The 21,728-nt window shown below is 40.2% G+C and overlaps 1 protein-coding gene across 1 annotated transcript in view; it reads right to left on the reverse strand.

Moving 5' to 3' along the window:
* Positions 1 to 21,728, reverse strand: part of plekhm3 (pleckstrin homology domain containing, family M, member 3) — a 44,560-nt gene that overhangs the window by 20,700 nt on the left and 2,132 nt on the right. Inside the window, exons 2-6 of the mRNA XM_083536987.1 lie at positions 17,906 to 18,153; positions 16,881 to 17,675; positions 12,322 to 13,272; positions 1,177 to 1,322; positions 26 to 219 (exon numbers count right to left, since the gene is read on the reverse strand). Of these exons, the coding sequence (XP_083393113.1) occupies positions 26 to 219; positions 1,177 to 1,322; positions 12,322 to 13,272; positions 16,881 to 17,331 (1,742 nt within the window). The 5' untranslated portion in view covers positions 17,332 to 17,675; positions 17,906 to 18,153. The remainder of the gene's footprint in view (positions 1 to 25; positions 220 to 1,176; positions 1,323 to 12,321; positions 13,273 to 16,880; positions 17,676 to 17,905; positions 18,154 to 21,728) is intronic.

A 21,728-nucleotide genomic window follows, 5' to 3' on the forward strand; every position in this document is an offset into this window, starting at 1 on the left:
TGTAAGTTTTCGGTCATGCACTTACCTGCGGCGCAGGTCCTCGGCTACGGTGGCCCGGCAGTTGAATAAATAAGCCCTGAGAGACTTGAGTTGTTGCCGCAGCTTAAGCACACCAGCTAGAGGTTCCGAGTGTTCGTAGAGGCCTGGGTTTAACTGCTTCACGTCCAGCAAGGGCTCCTCATAAATAAACTCCAGGAACTCTTTAGCTTGCTTGGACACCTGATGGAAAATTTTATTGAGTCAGACTACAAAATTTTATCATCTATTAGAAGGTAAAGTGCGGGGGTCTCAAAGCATCGAACCAGTTCCAGGCAGTGGAAGAGTCGCAACTGGGTCACAAGTATGTTCTAGAGAAAATGGCTAGAGATATGACACATACATATAGCATATTATAGCACATAATATTCAGACTGTACTGGTGTTGGGGTATAAACACACATACACACAATATCTCACAAAAGTAAGTACACCCCTCACTTTTTTGGTAATAAAGTTTAGAGCTATTTTACATGGAGTGTAATTAATTTATTCATTTTTTATCCAAAGTCAATTTTCATTTGTTGATTAATCAGTTATCTACAAATACATTCCAACCTATCGCTATCGATAAAATCCACTACCTCTAGACATTTTCCCTAGAAAAATAAAATTACAGTCCTTTTATTACAAAAAAAGTACAAAATCATTAAAATGTGGTATATTAAATCGATATAAATACATGAATGATATTAACAAATATAATTCTATTGTTAATAAATTAGAATTTGTAAATATAACGTAGCGCTCTCCGTGCAGTGCACGGTCTCGTGTAAAAACAAACCTCGTAATAACGGCAGACCTTCTAAGCCCCTCCAGCAAAGGACGCAACCCTGAAAAACTATCCCTATGGATATTTTTGCAGATAGCCAAAAGTTCCAGCAATCAACTATCGGTGCAAATTGATTGGCAAAACCGATTAATCGTTCGGCCTCTACATGTAACGATATGATACAGCTCTGAAAACAGTCGGTGACGACTAAGTCTGCTTATGCTTCTTCAAACGCTATGTGGATCTCGATTTCAGCTCTCTGAATCTTCTTTGTGCAACGCTTGATAAAAAACCACACTGAATTAATTTAATCCTCTATAATATGCATTACATTTTGACCAAGTGTGTCATTTTAGTACTGCAGGCACCTTGTGTTTGCTCGTGTCCCAGTTATGCAGCAGTCGAGCAGGAATAAGGAAAAGGTTGTCCTGGTGGCAGCTCTGGCAATAGTACCATCCACTGTAGCAGCAAACCTTAGCCTTGCCTCGAGACAAACCCACTGGCCTCTGACATCCTGTAGGGAGGGTAGAGGAGGCAAGGGGGAGATAAAAAAAAATGTCTGAGATTAACCAACAGATATAAATACAATAGATAATCTATCTTATGAAGCATTGCATCACTGTGCAAAGGCCAAAGTCATCGCATGAAATAAAGCGCTCTAATGAGTACGACTTCTGATAATCATTACTAAAGGTCAACCACGGTTAATACTAAACTAGGTGTTGTTCTGTTAATATGTCCAAGTTTATGGTGTGTATCTTGGTCAGATGGAGGTTAGCAATTGTAGTGCATTTCCGAAAGATAAAACAAGGTTCGGGTACGGGGGGTCGAGAAGTGCAAAACAAATCAACAATTTAGAAAACATAAAAATTCAGAAAACACAGTAACAAATCCGAAAACAGAACAATTCAGACAAACCGGAAAAAAAGGTAGGAATAGTTTGTAAATGGAATACTTACCGCTCATTGGACGAGACATTTTTATTAATCGAGATATACAGGAAGTACAACAGGCTGTGGCAGGAGAAAGTCAGTGTGTGTGTAAATGTTTAAAAATATTTAAAGTTGTACTATTGGAGAAAAATTTGTTTAAAATAAAAGCTGAACTTATGTACAAGAAACAATGATTTATAAAAAAAGACAATATCCTACTTTTTGTATATTATAATTGGCAGATGTCTCATCCAATGAGTAATAAGTATTTTGTTCGCAAACTATACCTACTTTTTCCGGTTTGATTAAACTGTCATCCTGTTTTTGGATTTGTTCATTTACTTTCTGATTTATTGTTCTGTTCTTCACTTATTGAAGTCTTTTGAAATCACTTCATCACCAAAGCCACAATCTACAAAGCCACAACAAACACTAACTGTGTCTAATACGACCACCATGGAGATTGAAGTCCTGTTCAATAAAACCAATAATGCTTTGTCTTTCCTACATCTTTCTTTGTCTTTTTCATGTCTTTCTAGTCCGTGTTTTCGTCAAACATTTAGGCACCACATGTAAGAGATTCACCCCGAAGAACCAAAACAGCTGATGGTAAACTTAGCAGGTGTCCCTTATCCGGAGCCATCTGGTAGTTAGGACTGCACGGAAGAAATGTGGAAGAAGAAAGGATGAGAGAATGAAAAGGACGGAGTGTCGGCTATGCAGTCGAGCACTGTTCTCAGTGAGGCATGGTGTCGGCAGCCTACTTCACAAGCGGAGAAAGACAGCGAGATGGGAGATTAGATATGGAGGAACAAAAACAAAGTGGAAAACACAGTCTCCTAAAAGGGGAGGTCTACTGAGGTCTGTCTTCCCAAGGAGGAGCCAGTGAACAAAAAGAAAACTATTTACTGATTGGAGTGTTAGTGTTATGATTGTCAGGTGTAGTTCTGGGTATGGGGCAGTAGGAACCTGGGTGCCATAATGCTTCGCTAATTATTTTCGCATCGCACAAGGGCACTGTTGAAGCCTCAATTCTGATTGGTCAGAAAGCACTCAATATGGTGCAGCTTTCTTTAAGCAGGCATTAGATTAGCATTTTTTGGGGAAAACGTCTTTGCAGCAGTCAGAGGTAGTTTTAAGGATGGAGAGCTTCTGTTATTTCTCAGTATGAGCCATTTTTTGTCTTAGTAACTTCAAGAGAAATGAAAAGAAATGCATGAATTGATAAATAAACCGATCTTTAATTTACAAAAACAATTTTTTTCTTGAAAATTTACTGAATTGTTGGTGGTAACACCATCACACACCCTGGCATCAATTATTTAATTTTTTTTCCTACAATTTCATTGTAAATGTTGAAATTTAACTACACAGCTAACATTCTGTATACACTATATGGACAAAAGTTGGTAGACACCTGCCCATAAGATTCGTGTGGTATTTAAAGACTCCATTCCACTTTTTAGTCCCCATGTACTTTAATAATAACCTCCACTCTTCTAGGAAGATGCTCCACTAGATTTTGTAGTGTGCTTGTGGAGATTTGTGCTCATTTGGCTACAAGGTTGTGTAAAATCAGGTGAAAATGAAGGGAGAAGGTCTGGGATGCGGTCAGCATTCATCCCAAAGGTGTTCAATAGGGATGAGGTCAGAGCTCTATAGCAGGCCACTCAAGATCTTCCACTCTAACCCATGTAACGCACACATGTTCATGAAGATGCCTTGGTGCACAGAGGAATTGTCATGCTGGAGCAGGTTTGGGTTTCCTATGTTTCCTTGTGATCCTCCAACTTTGTACTAACAGTTTTTTCTAACTAGTTTTTTTTATATAGAATTTTTTTGATTTCAGTTTTATTTCAGTTTGTTTGGATGTTACAAATGGTTTCGATTTAATTTTTAGCTTTCAAAAATCATCACTTCTAGTTTGCATTTAGCTTTAGTATTGTTCGAGATTCGAATATAAAAGCCTCTAATAATAAAAGCCTTTAGATGTTCGATTTTTAAACGCTGCCTAAAAACAAGAAACAAAATCTGCACTTTGTGAAGAATGGAAATTAGAATTGGAAATAAAATAGAAATGTAAAAAAAAAAAAAAAAAAAAAAAGAATTAGCATTTTTAGCAACATTTAAGTCAAGAAACATGCAATAAATACAAAAACTTTAGCTTGATTCTCTGAAATTCTAGCAGTATCGCAGAAACACGTTATTAATTCCCGTTTTTGTTTTTGTTTTCATTTCGATATAACTACAAACCGTTTCCAGTCAGTAGCCCGTTATTTTAAATATATACATTCCGTCAAAAAATAGCCCCAAGCTCAAACGCTCAAAAATGTCTTCCTCTTATTTAGTTCCAGCTGAAAAATATTCCACTCCTTCCCGCCCCTAAACCGATATGTAATGGGATGTTCTAGCTGGGCTTGAAATCAGGCATCACGTACGGTCCTTCATTGCCAATGTAAACCTGAGGTTTTCAGAGGCAGGGACCCCAGACTATAAAAAGTCAGAGTTGGTGTCCCCCTCCTTTTGCTTCACCACTGATGGGATCCTGATCGCTGCACTGAGCCACAGACCCCGCAGCGGGGTGTCGTGTGTCATGGCTTCCCTGTAATCAGTGCATGAGCCCGCAAATACCACCCCGCTCTGAAAATAGCACATCGCTGTACCGCTCACTTCACGTTCACTTGTTGGGAAAACTATTATTAAGAAAGGTTTTCGAGCGAGGCATACGGCTTGAAGAATGTTCAGTTTTTATGCAACAGGCAAAAACAAATCCGAAGCTGACAGTGTGTCACAGCGGAGAGTAGAACATTAATGACAGGACTGCTCCTCCAAACTCAAACAGACAGCCATGAAAGCAAAGAGCGCTTCGGGAAAGCTTCACAGGCTACAAATCACAAGAGTTTGTCTTCTTTGATTAAACATTGCCATTCCCAACTGTCAGTGAGAATAGTTTATTAAGCCAAGGCTCTTGGCCAGATTCCAGAACAGACCCAGTGCTGTAGATTCACTCTTCCCAAATGTTTTTCAGCTTCCGCAATGTCCACTATAGACACGAGTCCAAGAAAGGAGATTTGGTGCCCAGAATCTGTATCACACCACATCTCTGGAGGCACACAATTGTAAAGGACGTTTTCGGATGTGGCATAATACAATCTAGCATTATGTGCTTAAAGCCAGCTCCATAAATAAATGGTTTGGAGTGAAAGATTCTTAGTGGCCCGCTAGAGAGATCTGATTTTCAAACCTATTGAACACCTTTAGGATGACTGTAAACCCTGACTGTACCCCAGGTCTCCTCACCTCACAACATCAGTACCTGACTTTACTAACACCCTTGTGTCTGGTGAACACAAATGTCCATAAGCACACTCCAAAATCTAGTGGAACATCTTCCCCAAAAAGTAAAAGTTATTATAAGAGCAAATTGGGACTAAATGTTGAATACGATACTTAAAAAGCACATACCATACTTCTAGGCTCAATCATGAGACCGCTAAAATAGAGCTATGCACCAGGGTTGGGCAAAGATACATCAAAATGTATTTAAATAAATATATAATAAATAAAATACCAAATACCTTAACTTTAAGTGTAACAAAATGAACTACAAAATACAGCAGCCACAATATGTATCAAAATAAACTACTGTTTTTTTTTTTTTGCAAACCTTCCACCTATTAACCAATTTGTTCCTTCACTATTACACCAACTCCGTTGATAAGTTAAACAATGTTTAAAAGCAACAGCTTTTCTCTGGTCGAGTCGTGCAATAAATCTGACATGCAACCAGTTAACAGTTTAATGCCTAACAGCTTGTGAATGACTCATAATTGTATTCTAATTTGGTTTCTTGGTGTTTGGTAATGAAGAGCTACTTTACATCAGCAACAACGACTCAATGACAAACAAGTCATTCAAGTTGACATTCAGAACAAAACAACTAACACACCTGTATTTATAGCGACTAGTTTCTAACTAATTTATAATTAGATTTTTAATTATAAATAACAGTAAATTATGAGTCAGGCAGTTGTTCATGCAATGGTATAAAAAATCATGACCTAATTCAATTATGGTACAATATTCGGCAATCAAATATTTATTTATCAATCATTGGACTCCTATTTGAAAGCTGGCAGACTGCACATTTCTTACCTTTACCACCTTCTTTCATACGGATCTATTTTCTGTTCTGATCTCAAAAAGTCTGGCCAAACTACTGGGTGGGCACCAATCAGAGGCTGCATTTTTATGATGTCATCATGGAGACTTCTTACAAAGTATTTCACAGTGTTTTAAAAATACAAAAATACAAAACAATTATTTTAATACAAAATATATTTTTTCATTAAATACAAATGGCAAAATCCTATTTGAAACACATGCATCATAAATACCGCCCATCCCTGATTTGCACGTCCAGCATAGCACTTAAAAAAAATAATAAAATAAATAAATAATGAACAAGATCATCAAATGCCACCTTCAAAAAGGTTCTTCAGACAAACAGAGAGAAAACCAATGCAATATGGCCAAGTGTGTAAAAGCGATGTGTTTTTGTGGTGCGTACTTCATGTCTACACAGCACAACCCTGAAATGGTGGCCGATGGGGCAAAAAAAAAAAAAAAATCGAGGGCACTTCTAGGTACAATGTTCAAAACGGTTCCTGGTGGAATAGGCGTGTCTGTTCTACAGGAGGTGCACAAAGCTTGGCGGAGAGAGGGTCCCCTGTTCCCCTGATTTTCACCAAGGTTCCCGCTTTTGGCGCTTTCAAACTAAATCTATGGGAGAACACTGATGAAGCAGTCAGGTGGGGGTGGCGCTTCGCTTCAACACAAGAGTAAAGACACCCGAGCTGCTGCTTTGATGTCCTTTATTCAAGCTGACACCCACTCCAAAAATACAAAATAAAAAAACGTGCACGATGGGGTGAGTGTGAGGTTGTGCGTGTGCGGCGCGTTTGCTTCTCGGCGAGTGTGTGTGGCTAAGAGAGATGTGCTGACCACCTTTTTGATGTAAACAGTAGTCGCTGAGCCCCCACCTGACCCATGTGCCTCACTCCAGCTCCCAGGCTCGCTTCTATTGTCCTATCAACAGCTGTAACCTTCCTATTTGATCTGCCATCCTTGTGTCCCTCTACAGGATCCTTCTTTGGGGTTGTGAGAAAAGCTTCAACAGAAAGCTAGGGTTCAAGCAAACTGGAGGAAGGGAAATGTGCTGAAGTGAATGTGTGCTTCAAAGTTCTGTTACCATCTTGCAGTAGTGAACAGTAATAAAGTAAAAGTAATTCTTTGCTGTTCTAAGTGAAACCCAAATTTCGGAAATGTTGGGACTTTTTTTACATTTGAATAAAATGAAAACTAGCATGATAGAGCTTTAGTTGGCATTTGCAGATGGCACGGCGGACAGGGTCGTCTGAGGGCCCGAAGACCACAGGCATCCAACAAAGATCTTCGGCCTCGTCCCTTATGCATCGAGATTTCTCCAGTCTCTCTGAAACTTTTAATAATGTAATAAAGACTGTAGAAAGAACATTACTTATAATCATACACTCCAGTGCTCATGTTAGTTCTCACTCTCCAGTGTTCTGTATTGTTTAAAGATTTATGATCACACTCTTGATGTCAAAGAAATGAGGATGGTTTCCCTTTTGAGTTTGGTTCCTCTCAAGGTTTCTTCCTCATAACATCTAAGGGAGTTTTTCTTGCCACAGTCGCCATGGCTGCTCATCAGGGATAAATGCACACCAATCACTTTAACTGTTAATTTCTGTAAAGCTGCTTTGAGACAATGTCTGTTGGGAAAAGCGCTATACAAATAAACTTGACTTGACTTGATATGTACTGTAAATGATGAGATATGCAAAGCTTTTGCAATTGGACGTTGAAGAACATTGTTTTTAGAGTATTCCACAATCTTTTTACGTTCACAGATTGGAGAGCCTCTGCCCATCTTTACTTCTGACTCTGCCTATCTAAGACATCCCTTTTATAGCTATTCCTGGTACAGACCTGATGTCAATTATCTTGATCTTCTAGCTGAATAATTTGAAAATTTCTGTCTTTTTCAGCCCTTTGTGCCACCTATTTTGAGACCGGTAGCAGGCAGTGTACCATTTTCTCAGTTTAAACATTAATCATGATCTTTTTGTTCTATCGTGAATAAAATATTGCCTCGTGTAATTTGAATGTCTTTTAGTTTTAATTTTATTCAAATTGAAAAAAAATTTAGGTTGTAGCTTTTTCATGTATCTGTACTTTACTGAAATATTTCCATTTGGGGAGACTTTTACTTCACTACATTTTAACGGCAAATGTTCCACATCAGTTCAACAGCAAGCAAGACATTTTAAGAGGAATAAATAATGGGAGAAACTCCTGACTCGAACTCGCCACAACACCGATCGTGTGATTTTTAAAAAAGTAGTTGAAAAGTGGGGTTTTGGTCTTGATCATTTAAACAGATATCAATCAGTGTTTGACTCATTAATATCATTCTCTTAATAGATTTGTGTGTTAAGAGTCTTTTCAAATAAACTAAGTTGATTAAGGAAGAGTCTTGTGATGAAAATTATAATAGGAACATTATAAATCATAGTACTTTGGATACATTTGAAGACCGATACTTTTGTACCTTTTACTAAAGTGAGGTTTAAAGGGAGCATTTAATTTTTCCTGGATTATTATTTTATCTAATGTATCTCTACTTTAACTCTAGCACATGGTACTTTGTCCACTACTGCTATCTTGAATGATAAATTGAAATATAGATAAAATGTAGACTGTCCAACTTCTTTTCAACAGATGCATACACAAATAGTAACTGAATCTGGAATATAACTGTAAGCGAGAGATAAACCTTGACAAATCCTGACATCGCCCAAAAGCTAAGCTGTTTGGGCCTGTATTCATACCAGAATATCATATTTATTCAAGCCTAATGTGTTAGACCAGTGACTTCTGGGTCATCCTAATACATTTAAAGTGAACATGATAGTTCCTAATGCACCGAGTTCACACGTTCCCTGATTACACGAAAGAGACTTCCAGAATTCAGGCCATTTTGACGGACGGCTCGACGGAATACATTTTAAGATGTTCAAAGAAAATGGTTACGTATAATGATAATGGCTACAGAAACCCTCTCTGGCAAGTTGTAAAGAATGTGTTGTGTCTCAACACTACGAATAAATCTGATGGCTGTCAAAGGCAAGGAAATGCATATTCAATACAAATTTTGCTCCCTACGCCAGACCACTTTCCATGCACTAAACGTGATGCCTAAATAACAATGACACCACTGGTGTACAGAGAGTTGCATATGGTTTGGAAGGCAGCCCAAACCTGAAAGTGCAATTATCTGCCCATGTTAATGTCATTTCTTCAGCATTACGAGAAGATAAACCCACTGCTCATTACAACGGACAGTCTACGGTTATAAGCACCGGACGTCTAACAAAAATACGAGGCATTGTTGAAAACCTTTACTGCTAATATGCAGCATTTGCAGGCATGTGAAATTGTGCTGCATTTGGTATCATGAACTATGAACTATGTATGATAAATAGTAAAATAAATAAAACAAACATCTATTAACCTCATTATTTTCCATCAACAGGACCTGCAAACATATAGTCAGAGGAAGTTTTGTTGCATATTTGCCATTATATTTTCAAACCCTTAAGTGCCAGTGAAGCAAATAAAGACCCCCCCACCCCAAAGTCTGTAGCCGAGACAGAGACAGTTAGAGCAACCTTTTGTGGGTGCTAACAAATTGGGGGCAGGGAGGGTTTGACAGGGAAAAGAGAGGTCAACGTGGGGGACGGCACATAGAATGCAACAGTAATAAGACAAAACTCAAAACCCTCCTCCTATTAGTGAAACGCCATCACTAGTTTTTAGTCCCTCCCCCAACCCCTTAACTGGGTCCATTGTTCTGCATTTATGAGCTGAAACTGCATCTACCCTACGTTCTTCTACTGCAGCCTCTGTCCTTTTAACCCCCCCCCAATGACAACTTCCCAGCTAATCCTCCTTAAAGGTCCTGTGAGGCCAGTGATATTTGTTTAGGGAAAAGTGATTAAAGTGTAAAACAACTGCAGATCCTCTGACACATCAAAAGAAAACCAACGCCCATTTAAAGAAAGCGAGCAGATGAGATGGATGGATACAAAGAATGATAATGGGGTGAGGTGGAAAAAGACAAATGGAAGGATGTAAGAAGGTACATTCTGTAAGCAGCTTCATCTGCATTTTGTGTTTTTTTCAGAGAAAAGGAAGGATGATATTTATCCCACATTCAAAACAGAGTTCCACCTGGGCAAATTGAATATCGACTCAAGTCCGAGTCAAACCGGCTTTACTTCGTCATCAGCGAACTACCACCTCAAGTGAGCGTGCTTCAAGTCTTCTGTAGATATCAGTGGGTTTTACGTCTTCGTTCACAAGAAACTTCACCACCACATGCAGTTTCCTGTCAATGATAGTGCACACTAGCCACTTACTACTGCGTGTAGAACCGCCACACTAGCATCCACTTTTATACCTGTAAAGTTCAATGTTTGACTTGCCACTTTGACTTGAAGGTCGCTCGTAGCACTTATAAAGCATTTAAGATCGTCCAAAAAAAAAAAGTGAGAAAGCACGAGATCTTCAACAGACCCTGTATCCGTGTGCCTTTGGGTACCTCGCAAAATAGTGTCATCAGATGAGTTAGTAAAGGTAGTGAGAAGTTGAAGCTCAGTGGTCAAGATGTTGGACTACTGATTGGAAGGCTGAGAGTTCAAATCCTTGCACCACCAAGCTGCCACTGCTGGGGCCCTTGAGCAAGGCCCTTAACCTCTAACTGCACAGGTGTATCAATTAGATAACTGTAAGTCTCTCTGGATAAGAGCACCTGCCAATTGTATGTAAAATTTTTTTTAATGAATTAGTGACTATAAAATGTATGCAACATGTTCAGTTATGTTCAGTTATTAGTAATAAATTACGCAAACCGTATGTTGAAGATGTCACCTGATACTGAACATGTTGCATTATGCTACGTTTTATTCTCGAAAATCACAAGTTCAAAAGACCTGCCCGGGCTGAATACCATTATGTCTACCTAAACTTCTAAAGCGGCCACAACAAAGCAAACCAGCACCACCACCCCCGTCACCACCACCACAGACAGACGACATACGACTATGAATAATACCACGTTGTCATGAAGCAAAACATAAACAAAAACAAAGAGCTCATGGAGTGGTTGGGGGATAGCGCCCATTTGCAAATTACAGACCGGTACTGAAGATTCACCGCTGGCTCTTTGTGAGATGGATGCTTGTTTGTTTGAGTAACAGAAAATGATTCTGTGCGGTCTGGCTTAACCAAACGTTGAGGAGCAGGACGCTTGGTGATGTCACCGAATTAAACAATGGAAAAATCTCTAGAAAACATTGCAGCTTAAAAGTTAAATCCCTATGGCACTTAATGCTACTAAACTGGACGTCTCATTTACAAAAAAAACTAAACAATTGTCATAAAAAGGTCACGCAAAAACAATCTATTGTGTCGATGTGACATTTGTAAGTTGATATTTCTTGCAGGTGCACATGGAGACTTGAAGAGAGAATTGTATACAGTAGGGGTGTAACGTATTTTGTGTACCGAATGCAATCTTTCTTACGTGCGGAACACAGTTAAAACCTGAGTTTCCTCACAAAAAGTATTAAGTGGTGGACCGCAAGTTTGTTTAGTCTTCGCCTCACACTTTTAGCGCATATTTTATTATTATTAAACCAACACAACAATCCCAGGGGTGGGGAAAAAAAGGCACAACAGTTAGCGCAGTGTCACTATGTATAACAGTATGATTTGTAGTGTGTTGTTCTGCACAAAATTGCTGCCACTTCCTGGTCATCGGCAATGCTAGTGATACGGATTCTTATCCGTTTTTATGTTTAGCTTCATGTATTTCTCTTAAAATGAGAAAATCGTGATGATGAATGATAAAGTAAATGTAGTGAATGAATAAAGGATAGAAGGAATGAAAACATTTGTTGAAATAAGTGGAACAGTTAAGAACATATCTTTAGAAAATTAAATATTAAAGGTAAAACTTACATATACGCGTCAGTATTTCCGTTTATTTAACTTTATTTAATCAATTGAATTTGTGCCAATTTAATCGATTACTCAATTGTATTGCGTTCATTTAATTGTTTCTATTTTAATTGAATATATTACATTTTTATACAAATATCATTTGTATAAAACCAAGCAGGCATTTTATTTAAAACTGGTTTAAAAGTGTAAACTGTTGATGCTTACAAATGTTAATAATAAAAAACTGTGGTTATAAAAGAAACGACAAGCAATTTTTTTTGCATTTCTTCCCTACAAGTCCCCCAAATTTGAAAAACTTAGAAACTGAGGAATGAACCGAACTGTGATTTTTGCAGACATGTCTGATAACATTCACTTAGAACTGGTTGACAAGCAAAACAAATACAACGAGTAGACATTAAAGGGTATTTGGGATTAAATAAAATAGCAGAGAAATTCTTTAATGCTGCATATGGAGTATATGCTACTTGCCTGCACATCTGAAGCTTTGAGCAGTAAGGCCTTTCTCCACAGCCAAACAAGTGAGAATGCTCAGGAAACTTGTTGTAACAGATTGACGCTTAGCTCTCTGGGCCTCCCTTTGGCGACGTTCACGAGCTGGCCTGCTCCTCATTAGTACTCCAGGTGGCGCTATACGGCTGTTTTCTCCTTGAGGTCTCTGGGCAGCGACGGCTGTACGAACGGCCTCCACCCAGTCCTGGGCCTGGGGCTTACTTTCGGCCCGCAGACGCAGCACCTCATCTGGGAAGATGGCCTGGAAGCGACCACAGACTCCTTCATCGGTCTCATCCCGCTGTACGGCCAAGCAAGAGGCGAGAGTGAACCGCAGGACGGGCTCACACACTGGTCCTCGGCCTTCGGTCTGGAAGGCCTGCAGTTGGGTGCGGCTGAGCACAAAGGTGAAGGCGCTCCAGTTATTGAGGTCACTGAGTTGGTACAGAAGGCCTACTTTGAGCACATCAGCACAGTGCTGGGTAAATAAGGGCAGGGCCTTGGGACGCACCAGTGGACGGGTTGTTGGCACAGAGACCGTAGTAAGATCCAGATCGTGGGGATTCGGAGAAGCAGCAGATGACGGTTCGCCATGACGATGAGCTGGACGAGCAACCAGGACACGTTCCCAAAGGAGCCGACGCCACTCCAGGGCCTCCCAGTGGCAGGAAGCACGGAGCTGCAACCGAGTGCTGTTGAAGAAAAGTGCTTGCAGCACGTGGCCGTCCTGAGGCTGAGGTGCACCCACGCTCTGGCAGTGTGACAGTGACAGGGCTGTACACAGCTGCCTGTTCCCACTGTTGTCCACGCTGTAGATCCGCAGCTCGCAGGGTGTGAGCTCCACATGGCAGGTATTCCAGCGACCCCAAGGGCCCTCCCTGTGCTCCAAAATCCCCTGTTTTACCAGAGTAGTGGTGCTCTCCTTATTGCCTGGGAAACAAAAAAAAGTGTGAAGAAACCATTTTAAACAACTACTAATGTACAAACATAATAATTACTGCTGCTTTCCTATTCACTACACAGTGCACCATTTTCATTTTCTCGAAGTATTCGAAGTAACTAAGTAACACATAGCATTATTGTCTCCTATTTCCCTCCCAACAGCCGCATCTTCCCGGCTGATCATTTCCATCGATAACACTGGCGTCGCATCAGCTCCAACTTAAAAGGTTCCTGAGCAGCTGATGGCAAATAACAGAATCATTTGTTCAGCTAAACATGGGGCATAATTGTGGAACTAAATTTTTGGCCCACAGACAGGTTCAGTCGTTCACAGAAATGTCTCTGTTAAAGAGTGTAGGATGCTTATGTTGGCAAATAATGGATGCTGTTTCCAAACACACACATTGGTCTATCAAGTCGTTGTGCAAGTCTTTTCGCAAGCATTCCTTGTGACCTCATCAGGAAGAAATATCATTGTTTGAAAGGTTACTGTGCAAACAAATCGGCCAGAGAGCGACCCCTAATCTGTGGCACTCCTTTTCAGCCTTTCCGCTCCCAGCCTATTTTTTTCCCCTCTCTCTCCTTTTTTATCTCTATTCACAGCAACCTTCATCCACACACTTCCTGGAGGGGGGGGGGTTGGAACCACTTCTACATGTTTAAGTATACTGGAACTTACCAGAGGTCAAATGAAACAGAGGCAATTTCCCAAACATATCTGTGATTTCACATCCCATAACTCCCAAGCACGTGGCATGCTTTAGCCTTTTCTTTTCTTTCTGAAGACTGAAGTGCTTCCTTCATTTTAAAGAGCTTCAAAAGAGCACTGAAGATCATATTCAGAGTAAGTGTCATTATTAATTTAAGGCTAGTGAAAAAGTGGCACATGCTGATATGACTCAGTTAGGAACTGCTGTGCCATGTGAGTGATGCACAATAAGTGGACTATATATTTATATATATAAAAAAACAGCACCGGAAACAATGATTAATCATATTAACTTAAGATTAAGTAAGAATAAACTTGCAGGTTTCCTATAAAGGACCAAAAGTCAACCTTGATTAAAGGCTGTAGGCTGAGAGTAAATTTTCATTATCCCTGTACATATGTTTAAATTAACACATACTGTATATATATATATATATATATATATATATATATTACATGCTGTACATATACTACATATTTATCTGCACTGTCTATTTGCACAATTGCTATTTTTGCACTTCTGGTAGATGCTAAACTGCATTTTGTTGCTGTGTACCTGTACTATGCAATGACAGTTTAGTTTTATCAGTCTGTCTGTCTATTATATCAAACTGTATTACATTAAAAATAAAAGTCACCATGGTTCCCCTCATTTATTAATTCATAATACACCGACCAGATATAACATTGACATTATGACATTAAAACATTATGACTGGTGAAGTGAATATCACTGATTAACATTTGCGGCATTTTTGCAGACGCGCTTATCCAGAGCGACTTACAACTGAGCAGGGGAGGGTTTAAGGGCTTTGCTCAAGGGCCCAACAGTGGCAGCTTGGTGGTGGTGGGATTTGAACCTGTGACCTTCCGATCCAAAGTCCAATGCCTTAACCACTGAGCTCCCACCTCCCCTGATTATCTCTTCATCATGGCACCTGTTAGTGTGTGTGTGTTTCTTAGACAGCATGTGAACATTTTGTCCTCAAAGTTGACGTGATAGAAGCAGGAAAAATGGGCAAGCGTAAGGATTTGAGCGAGTTTGACGAGGACCAAATTGTGACGTCTAGACGACCGGGTCAGAGCATCTGAAGAAGATGAAGACATTTTAGCAGCTTCAACTTGCTGAAGACGTTAATGCTGTTAATGCTCGATGGGTCAGAGCTGCTTTAATAGCAAAAGGGAGTCCTACACAATAACGTTATGCCTGATTGGTGTATTTTGAAGTAAATAGAAAACCTTAATCTCGATAATGGACCTGGACCATGGACCTTATACTAGAAGAAATAAAATTATGATTTTATAGACTGATTTAAAAGAAAATAGCTTGAAGACAATGTTGATGTCCTGATGTAAGAAACTCACATCACTGTAGAGCTAGAGATGTTTGCTTCATCGTGTTTCCGTCACGTAGACTTTGTCCTGCCTGATCAAAATTATTGGCCTTTTTTTTTTCTCCGCCACGCTACACCAAACAATCATGGGGCACAACCTACAATCAAAACTGACTTTCTGTTAAAACCAGCAACACAGCCGCAGCCCTGTCGAAACGTTTCGAATGCCAATCTCCGAAGGCTGTAATCAGACTATATGAGAGCAGTGCTTATACATGTTGCAATGAAAAAAACGGTAGCTGAAAATATGGATTATAATCTTTTGAATACCAGGGCAGCGGTACATTTAATGGCCACGGCAACTCAAGTTACTCCGAACCGATCATGATGGGGTTTGGCGTGATCAAGCCTTGCATAAGACTGCTCTAAAAGTGAGCCCTTGCGAGACAGACTGGCTTTGACAGAGATTTACCGTTAAACATTTACCTAGGATTCATTACAGTGGTGGAAATGAGCTATGGTTAACTAAACCCGATAGAAAACTGAAAGCAAGGAGATGGTGGATTGTCTTATTATTGTTGTCAGCACATCCGTCAAGATTAGAAGCTGACGAACGCTATGTAAATGTTTTCCAGCTTTGAGTTACTAATAAATAAGCAGTCATTCGACTTCTTACTTCTCTTTCCAAACCCCTTGGCACACACAAACAATAATTCACGTGTCGAACTTAGAATAAGAAGTGACAAGGACTAGCAGGCAGGTGAAACGAAGCACAACGCTGGGTTTAGTCTGAGGGCTGCAATTAATCAATTTGATTTGAATGACTGAGCACAGGATTAAGGCAACGCGATACCTCGAAGAAAAGGTGACGTTGATTATAGCAGTGTTGAGCTGCCCCATGCTCTGCAATTACCTTAATGAAGACTGGCTAGAACAGTCAGAAGGACTGGTGGGGGTGGGGGGAAAGAGAGTCTCCATGAATTCCCTATGGTCCAGGGCTGGCGTTTCGGCTATTCCTCATGCTGACTAATGCCTTTTCACTCGTATGCTAATCCTCTTAATATCAGGGGTAATTGGGACCCACTCTTTCACAGCATTGTGCCCGTTTTGTCGCAGAATTGCATTATCCTACTATTACCATCTTTGTCGAGGAGCTCTTTCAAATTCAGATTCGCGCTTTGCCCAAACAAATGAACGCAGCGACAAACAAACAAACACGCGCTGACCAAATCCAGGCACTTGTTGCAGTAATACGGCTAATGAAATCTAATCAACTCAGCCCCAACCCTCTACTCAATCTAATGCCTGGCTCTTTGATTAAAAGGAGACGTAGCCAAACGATTGTCACGAGCAGCAGGTGAGAGACTGTAAACACAACTGCAGACATGATGAAATGCAGGTGTGTAGCGGGAGACGATAAATACAGGGGAGGATGATAACAAGGGATAATCAAGATGAATAAAAGGAATGAGAATCTGTAGGTCATCATGTTTTACCTGAGCAGGTAAATATACCACAGTGATGGGTCATGAAATTCATATTGAAATCCTTACCTTTCATTTGATCATTTAGCGCCATGTTTTTAAGAATGTTCTTGTCAATGGCTGGTACACCGTTATCAGTGTACGTCCGGTAGTTGACGTCTGATCGTGATCTGTTGTGCCCTCGTTTGAAGCCCCCACCGGAGGTCCCGGTGGAGTTGGTCTCTTTGGCGTGGGCGGCCAAATCGTTCGTAGACCGGGCTCGGTTCCTCTTTCCATTCTTTAGGCCGAGTACACTAAAGGAGGTTTGTTCAGCCCAGGCAAGGTTGTGAGACGATATCTCAGGTTGTTCTCCAGTCAGCAAGCCCCAAACCCCACTACAGTTCAACTTGTCCAGAGTTGACACCCCTTTCAGTTTGGGAGGGCAAACTTGTCCAGCTTCTTGATTACTGTCAAAGCAGTGCAGGTAGTCCTCTGTCACCTCAAGGGCTGGACTGATGTCCTCAACCTCGGAGCCTTCCATCACATCAACACTTTTATGGAATAGAGAAAAAACTTTGGAAAGACAGATGGATTCCACTGGCCTGAAGGCCACAACAATGAACCATCTGCTGTCTAAGCCCAAGAAGTCGTCTGGCAAAATGTGTTTTTCCTTGAAGGCTGGACTCCCTTCCAGACACTGTTAACAAGCCATGGCTTGCCGTTTCTGTTGTTTTAAGCTAAGCGGTCGCTAAGTATGGTTAAATCCTATCTCGGCATGTTTTATTCTAGGTGTTGCATGCACTCAAATCAGGAGGCAGAGGTATCTCAATAAAAGGGACTGAAATGTGGTACAAGGAGCAATGGTCCACCCAAGGTTTCAACATTCTGCATCAAAAGAAATAAGACAAAAGAATTAGACTCTCCAGCTAGTAAATATACAACTTACCTCAAACCTCATCAAGGTCTTATCTAAGATGTTATAATACAACTGCAATTGATATTGTATGAATCAACATTTCCTGACTCACACACTCGAGAGTCAGCATCCCGGCCTGGTTTAGTCACTTCACTTGCTTTGGTTATCATCTGTAAAACAAGCAGAAGAAGCACTTTACCTGGGTTTGGAGATGGTCAGATCATCTTGTTGTACTGGGATGAGGTTCTTCACTGTCAGTTGCTATTTCCTTTCTTGTGATGCTCTCTTCTTCCCAGATTCTTGCAGGTTTCCCTCGCTCTCACACTGACATCGATTTCCTCTGCCTGTGCATTCTGGCTCATGGTCTTTCACTTTCTTAAGGCCATGCATTATTTAGAGGGTATTACATCACCTCTGGCCAATGCCGGAACAGCACATTCAGCATCCCTGGGGGGGGGTGTGAGAAAGAAGGATGGATTAATGGATAAGGGATGAGCACAGAAGTCTGCTGCAGCACAAGAGTTTCTGCATTTATACTGAGCTCAGATTTAAACGAAAACCGTAACGTGATCCTCTAGCCAAGAAACCATTTGCAGGACCCTAAACCTGAACAATGAATCTTTGGGTTTAACAAAGCGAGACATAAAGCAGGGGCAGTCGTATCGGCTGCGAAATAAGCCTCGGCCAAATTACATCTCGGCTGCAGTCGATCGGTTGTGACAGCACATTACCAGCATTTGACAAGCCTGAGACACATTTGCTGCCACAAAACTGTCAGGATGTATCGTCAGGGATGATGTATTGATGCTGGCACTGAAGTCTCCTGTAGTGATGCTGAGGCACGTTCCGTTTTTAGCTTTCACACAGCACATAGTCCTACTCATCACAGTTAGAGGCAGAGTAAAGCTCTACTCAAATTGTCTGTGTATTTACAGTCTGGTGTTTTGGACAATAATTAAAGTGATGGATGCCTACACTAAATGGTGAAACATTTGTGGACACTGAACAAGCACAACATGTGCTTGTATGAACCATTCAGCCACAAGAGCATTACTGAGGTCAGGCACCGAAAGAGAACTGGGGTGCAGTTAGTGCACCTCAAAGGTGTTCTGTGGGATTGAGGTCAGGCACTCAAGGTTCTTCCATCCAACCTTTGGTAAACTATGCTTTCAACCTCCCCAAGTTCTTTCACACCACCCCACTGCTACATTCCCTCCACAGGCTTCCTGTTGCTACCTGCATCAAATGGAAAACACTAATGCTCATGTACCACACGCCCTTCATCCTCTACCACTGTTCCAATAATCCCAACATCTCTTATGGTACAAGAAAGACAGATTTATTTTAGTCTTCGTGCAATATACCTTTTAAATTAGCACTTCATTTAAGAGGTACATTAGTCCAAGTCCTAAGGAACCAGAATTAGAATATACTGATTAACAGAAACTAGTATTGTAAATAATCTAGGAATTTTCAAGACTGGAAACTTTCCATGGGAATAAATGGGAATTAATAGGAATAAACTGGGAACTTAAATGTACTTAAAAAAATAAATCTTGCAGGATTATTTTTGGTTAAAACAGCAAGATAAAATACAATTACAGTTGCACAGTTGCTCCTTACATGCACTGTACAATCCTCCATAACAGAACATGCATTATTTCTTCACAAAATAATGTAAAAGAAATGTCCATCTTGGCGTGTATTTACATAAACTATATAAATATTACATACAGTGATGTTTAAAAATTCCCTGTGCTGTGTGTAAGATATTGTGCAACAAAATTATGCTAACAATTCAATCAAAGTCAAAAAGGTAAAATCTTTTGAATGACCAAACTAAATGTTTGTGTATGATTCAGTTTATATAAACTTCCCCAAATTTCTAATTCATTCTCATAAATTCCTGTTAAGTTTCCAACTTGGAATATTTCCAAAATTCCCCAGATGAGGTTCCCATGGAAAGTTTCCGGACATTTAACGCATCCTTGCAACCCTAATAGAGCCTTGATATTTCTAAGTCGCTTTGCATAAAAACATCTGCCAAATGCTGTAAAAGTAAATGGATCTCATCTTGTGTACAGGGACATTATCATGCTGGAAAACGCTCAGGCCTTTTAGCTCAATTGGAGGAAAATTTGAATGCTAAAGCATCCTATACATGTGTGTGCTTTTAACTTTGTGGGAACAGTTTGAGAAAGAACCACATATGAATATGAAAATCAGGTGCACACATATTTTTGATCTTATTACCGTATAAAGTAAATCCAGCCCAAGTGTTTACATTGGACACATCATAGGAACTTCAATAATCTGCATCTTTATGCTTAGTCTGATGCCTGCAAGTAAATTCCTGAATTCAAAACTCTTGGTTCTTTACCCTGCCGGGACTGGCATAAAGACGTCCTGCAAAACAAAGGTTATACATTTTATTTATTTTTTTGATCAGGGAGCTTTCCCATCAGACCAAGCTTTGATCAAACAGAGGTTGGATAGCGAGGTGCTTTCCACCGTACGCCAACGGCAACCTGCTGAGGGTTGATGCAATACTATTTGCATTGACTGTTATACCTTTGCATCAGTCAATAACCTTGCAGCAAATATAATGCAAAACACTAGATTTCTAGCTGTATGGGTAAAGGAAAAGAAAATATCCCGATTATAATGCAATTCCGGCATCCAGCAAAAGAGGATCCCATCAGCAGCTTGGTGGTCCTTCAAAGGTCAATCTTCCACTGAGAAGTCCAACATCTTAACCACTGAGCAACCACTTCCAGGTACATAGTAGATGCTTGTAATATATGAAGCTTTAATTTAAACAGCAGAGAGATATGCAATTATGTATATTATATATTATTATCAACTGTCCTGGTGCAACACTGGAACTATAATCATTCAACTGATACAATATTACATTAACATAAATATACCTGGTATTATTGTGTGTGTGTGTGTGTGTGTGTGTGTGTGTGGGGGGGGGGTATGAGAAGATTTCCCTTCTGTGAACATCAATGAGAACATATAAACCAGGAACCTCAAAGCTCCGCATTGTGAACGCAACCTGCTGCCTCACCATGGCACCGACATCTGGTCATTTTGTTTTAGCGTCACTTTAATGCTTGGCTTAAAAATAAATGTCAACATGTAATGCTTTAAAATACAACAAAGAAGTCGACCAGAGAGATGTTTTCCTGCTTTTAATAGGTCCTCTGCTTTATATACTAAATATGTAGTCATAAACTTTAAAAAGCATAATAAAATGTTGTAAATTATGATGTTATCAATAGCTACACCAAATACAGTTTGAAATAATAAACGAAAAAAAAAATTGTTATGGGAACCTGACTATCACAGTCATATGTAGGCCTTCCCTAATATAATACCATTTCTCTTCTCTGAAACTTTCATTTGTCCCACAGTGGGAAAATTTCCAAAGTTTTCAAGCATTCCAGCTTGTTAGGAAGCTGGGGTCAGAGCACAGACTCAGTCATTGTAGGTGCCCCTGGAGCAGACAGAGTAGACAGACAAACAGAGTAGACAGAGTAGACAGACAGACAGACAGAGTAGACAGACAGTAGACAGAGTAGACAGACAGACAGACAGACTAGACAGAGTAGACAGACAGAGTAGACAGACAGACAGACAGACAGACTAGACAGAGTAGACAGAGTAGACAGACAGAGTAGACAGACAGAGTAGACAGACAGAGTAGACAGACTAGACAGAGTAGACAGACAGACAGAGTAGACAGACTAGACAGAGTAGACAGACAGAGTAGACAGACAGACAGAGTAAACAGACAGACAGAGTAAACAGACAGACAGAGTAGACAGACAGACAGACAGACTAAGTAGGTAGACAGACAGACACTTTATTTATCCCACTGGACCACCACTGCCCAAGAAACTAAAGGTCGGAGTCTGTTTCAGAGTTCGAAAAGGTTGGAGTAAAATAACACGTCTATCCGACACTAAACTCTGATCTCAACACCACCAAACACCTTTAGGATGAACTAAAACACA

This window comes from Silurus aristotelis (assembly GCF_946808225.1).
Source record: "Silurus aristotelis genome assembly, chromosome: 3".
Taxonomy (NCBI): domain Eukaryota; kingdom Metazoa; phylum Chordata; class Actinopteri; order Siluriformes; family Siluridae; genus Silurus; species Silurus aristotelis.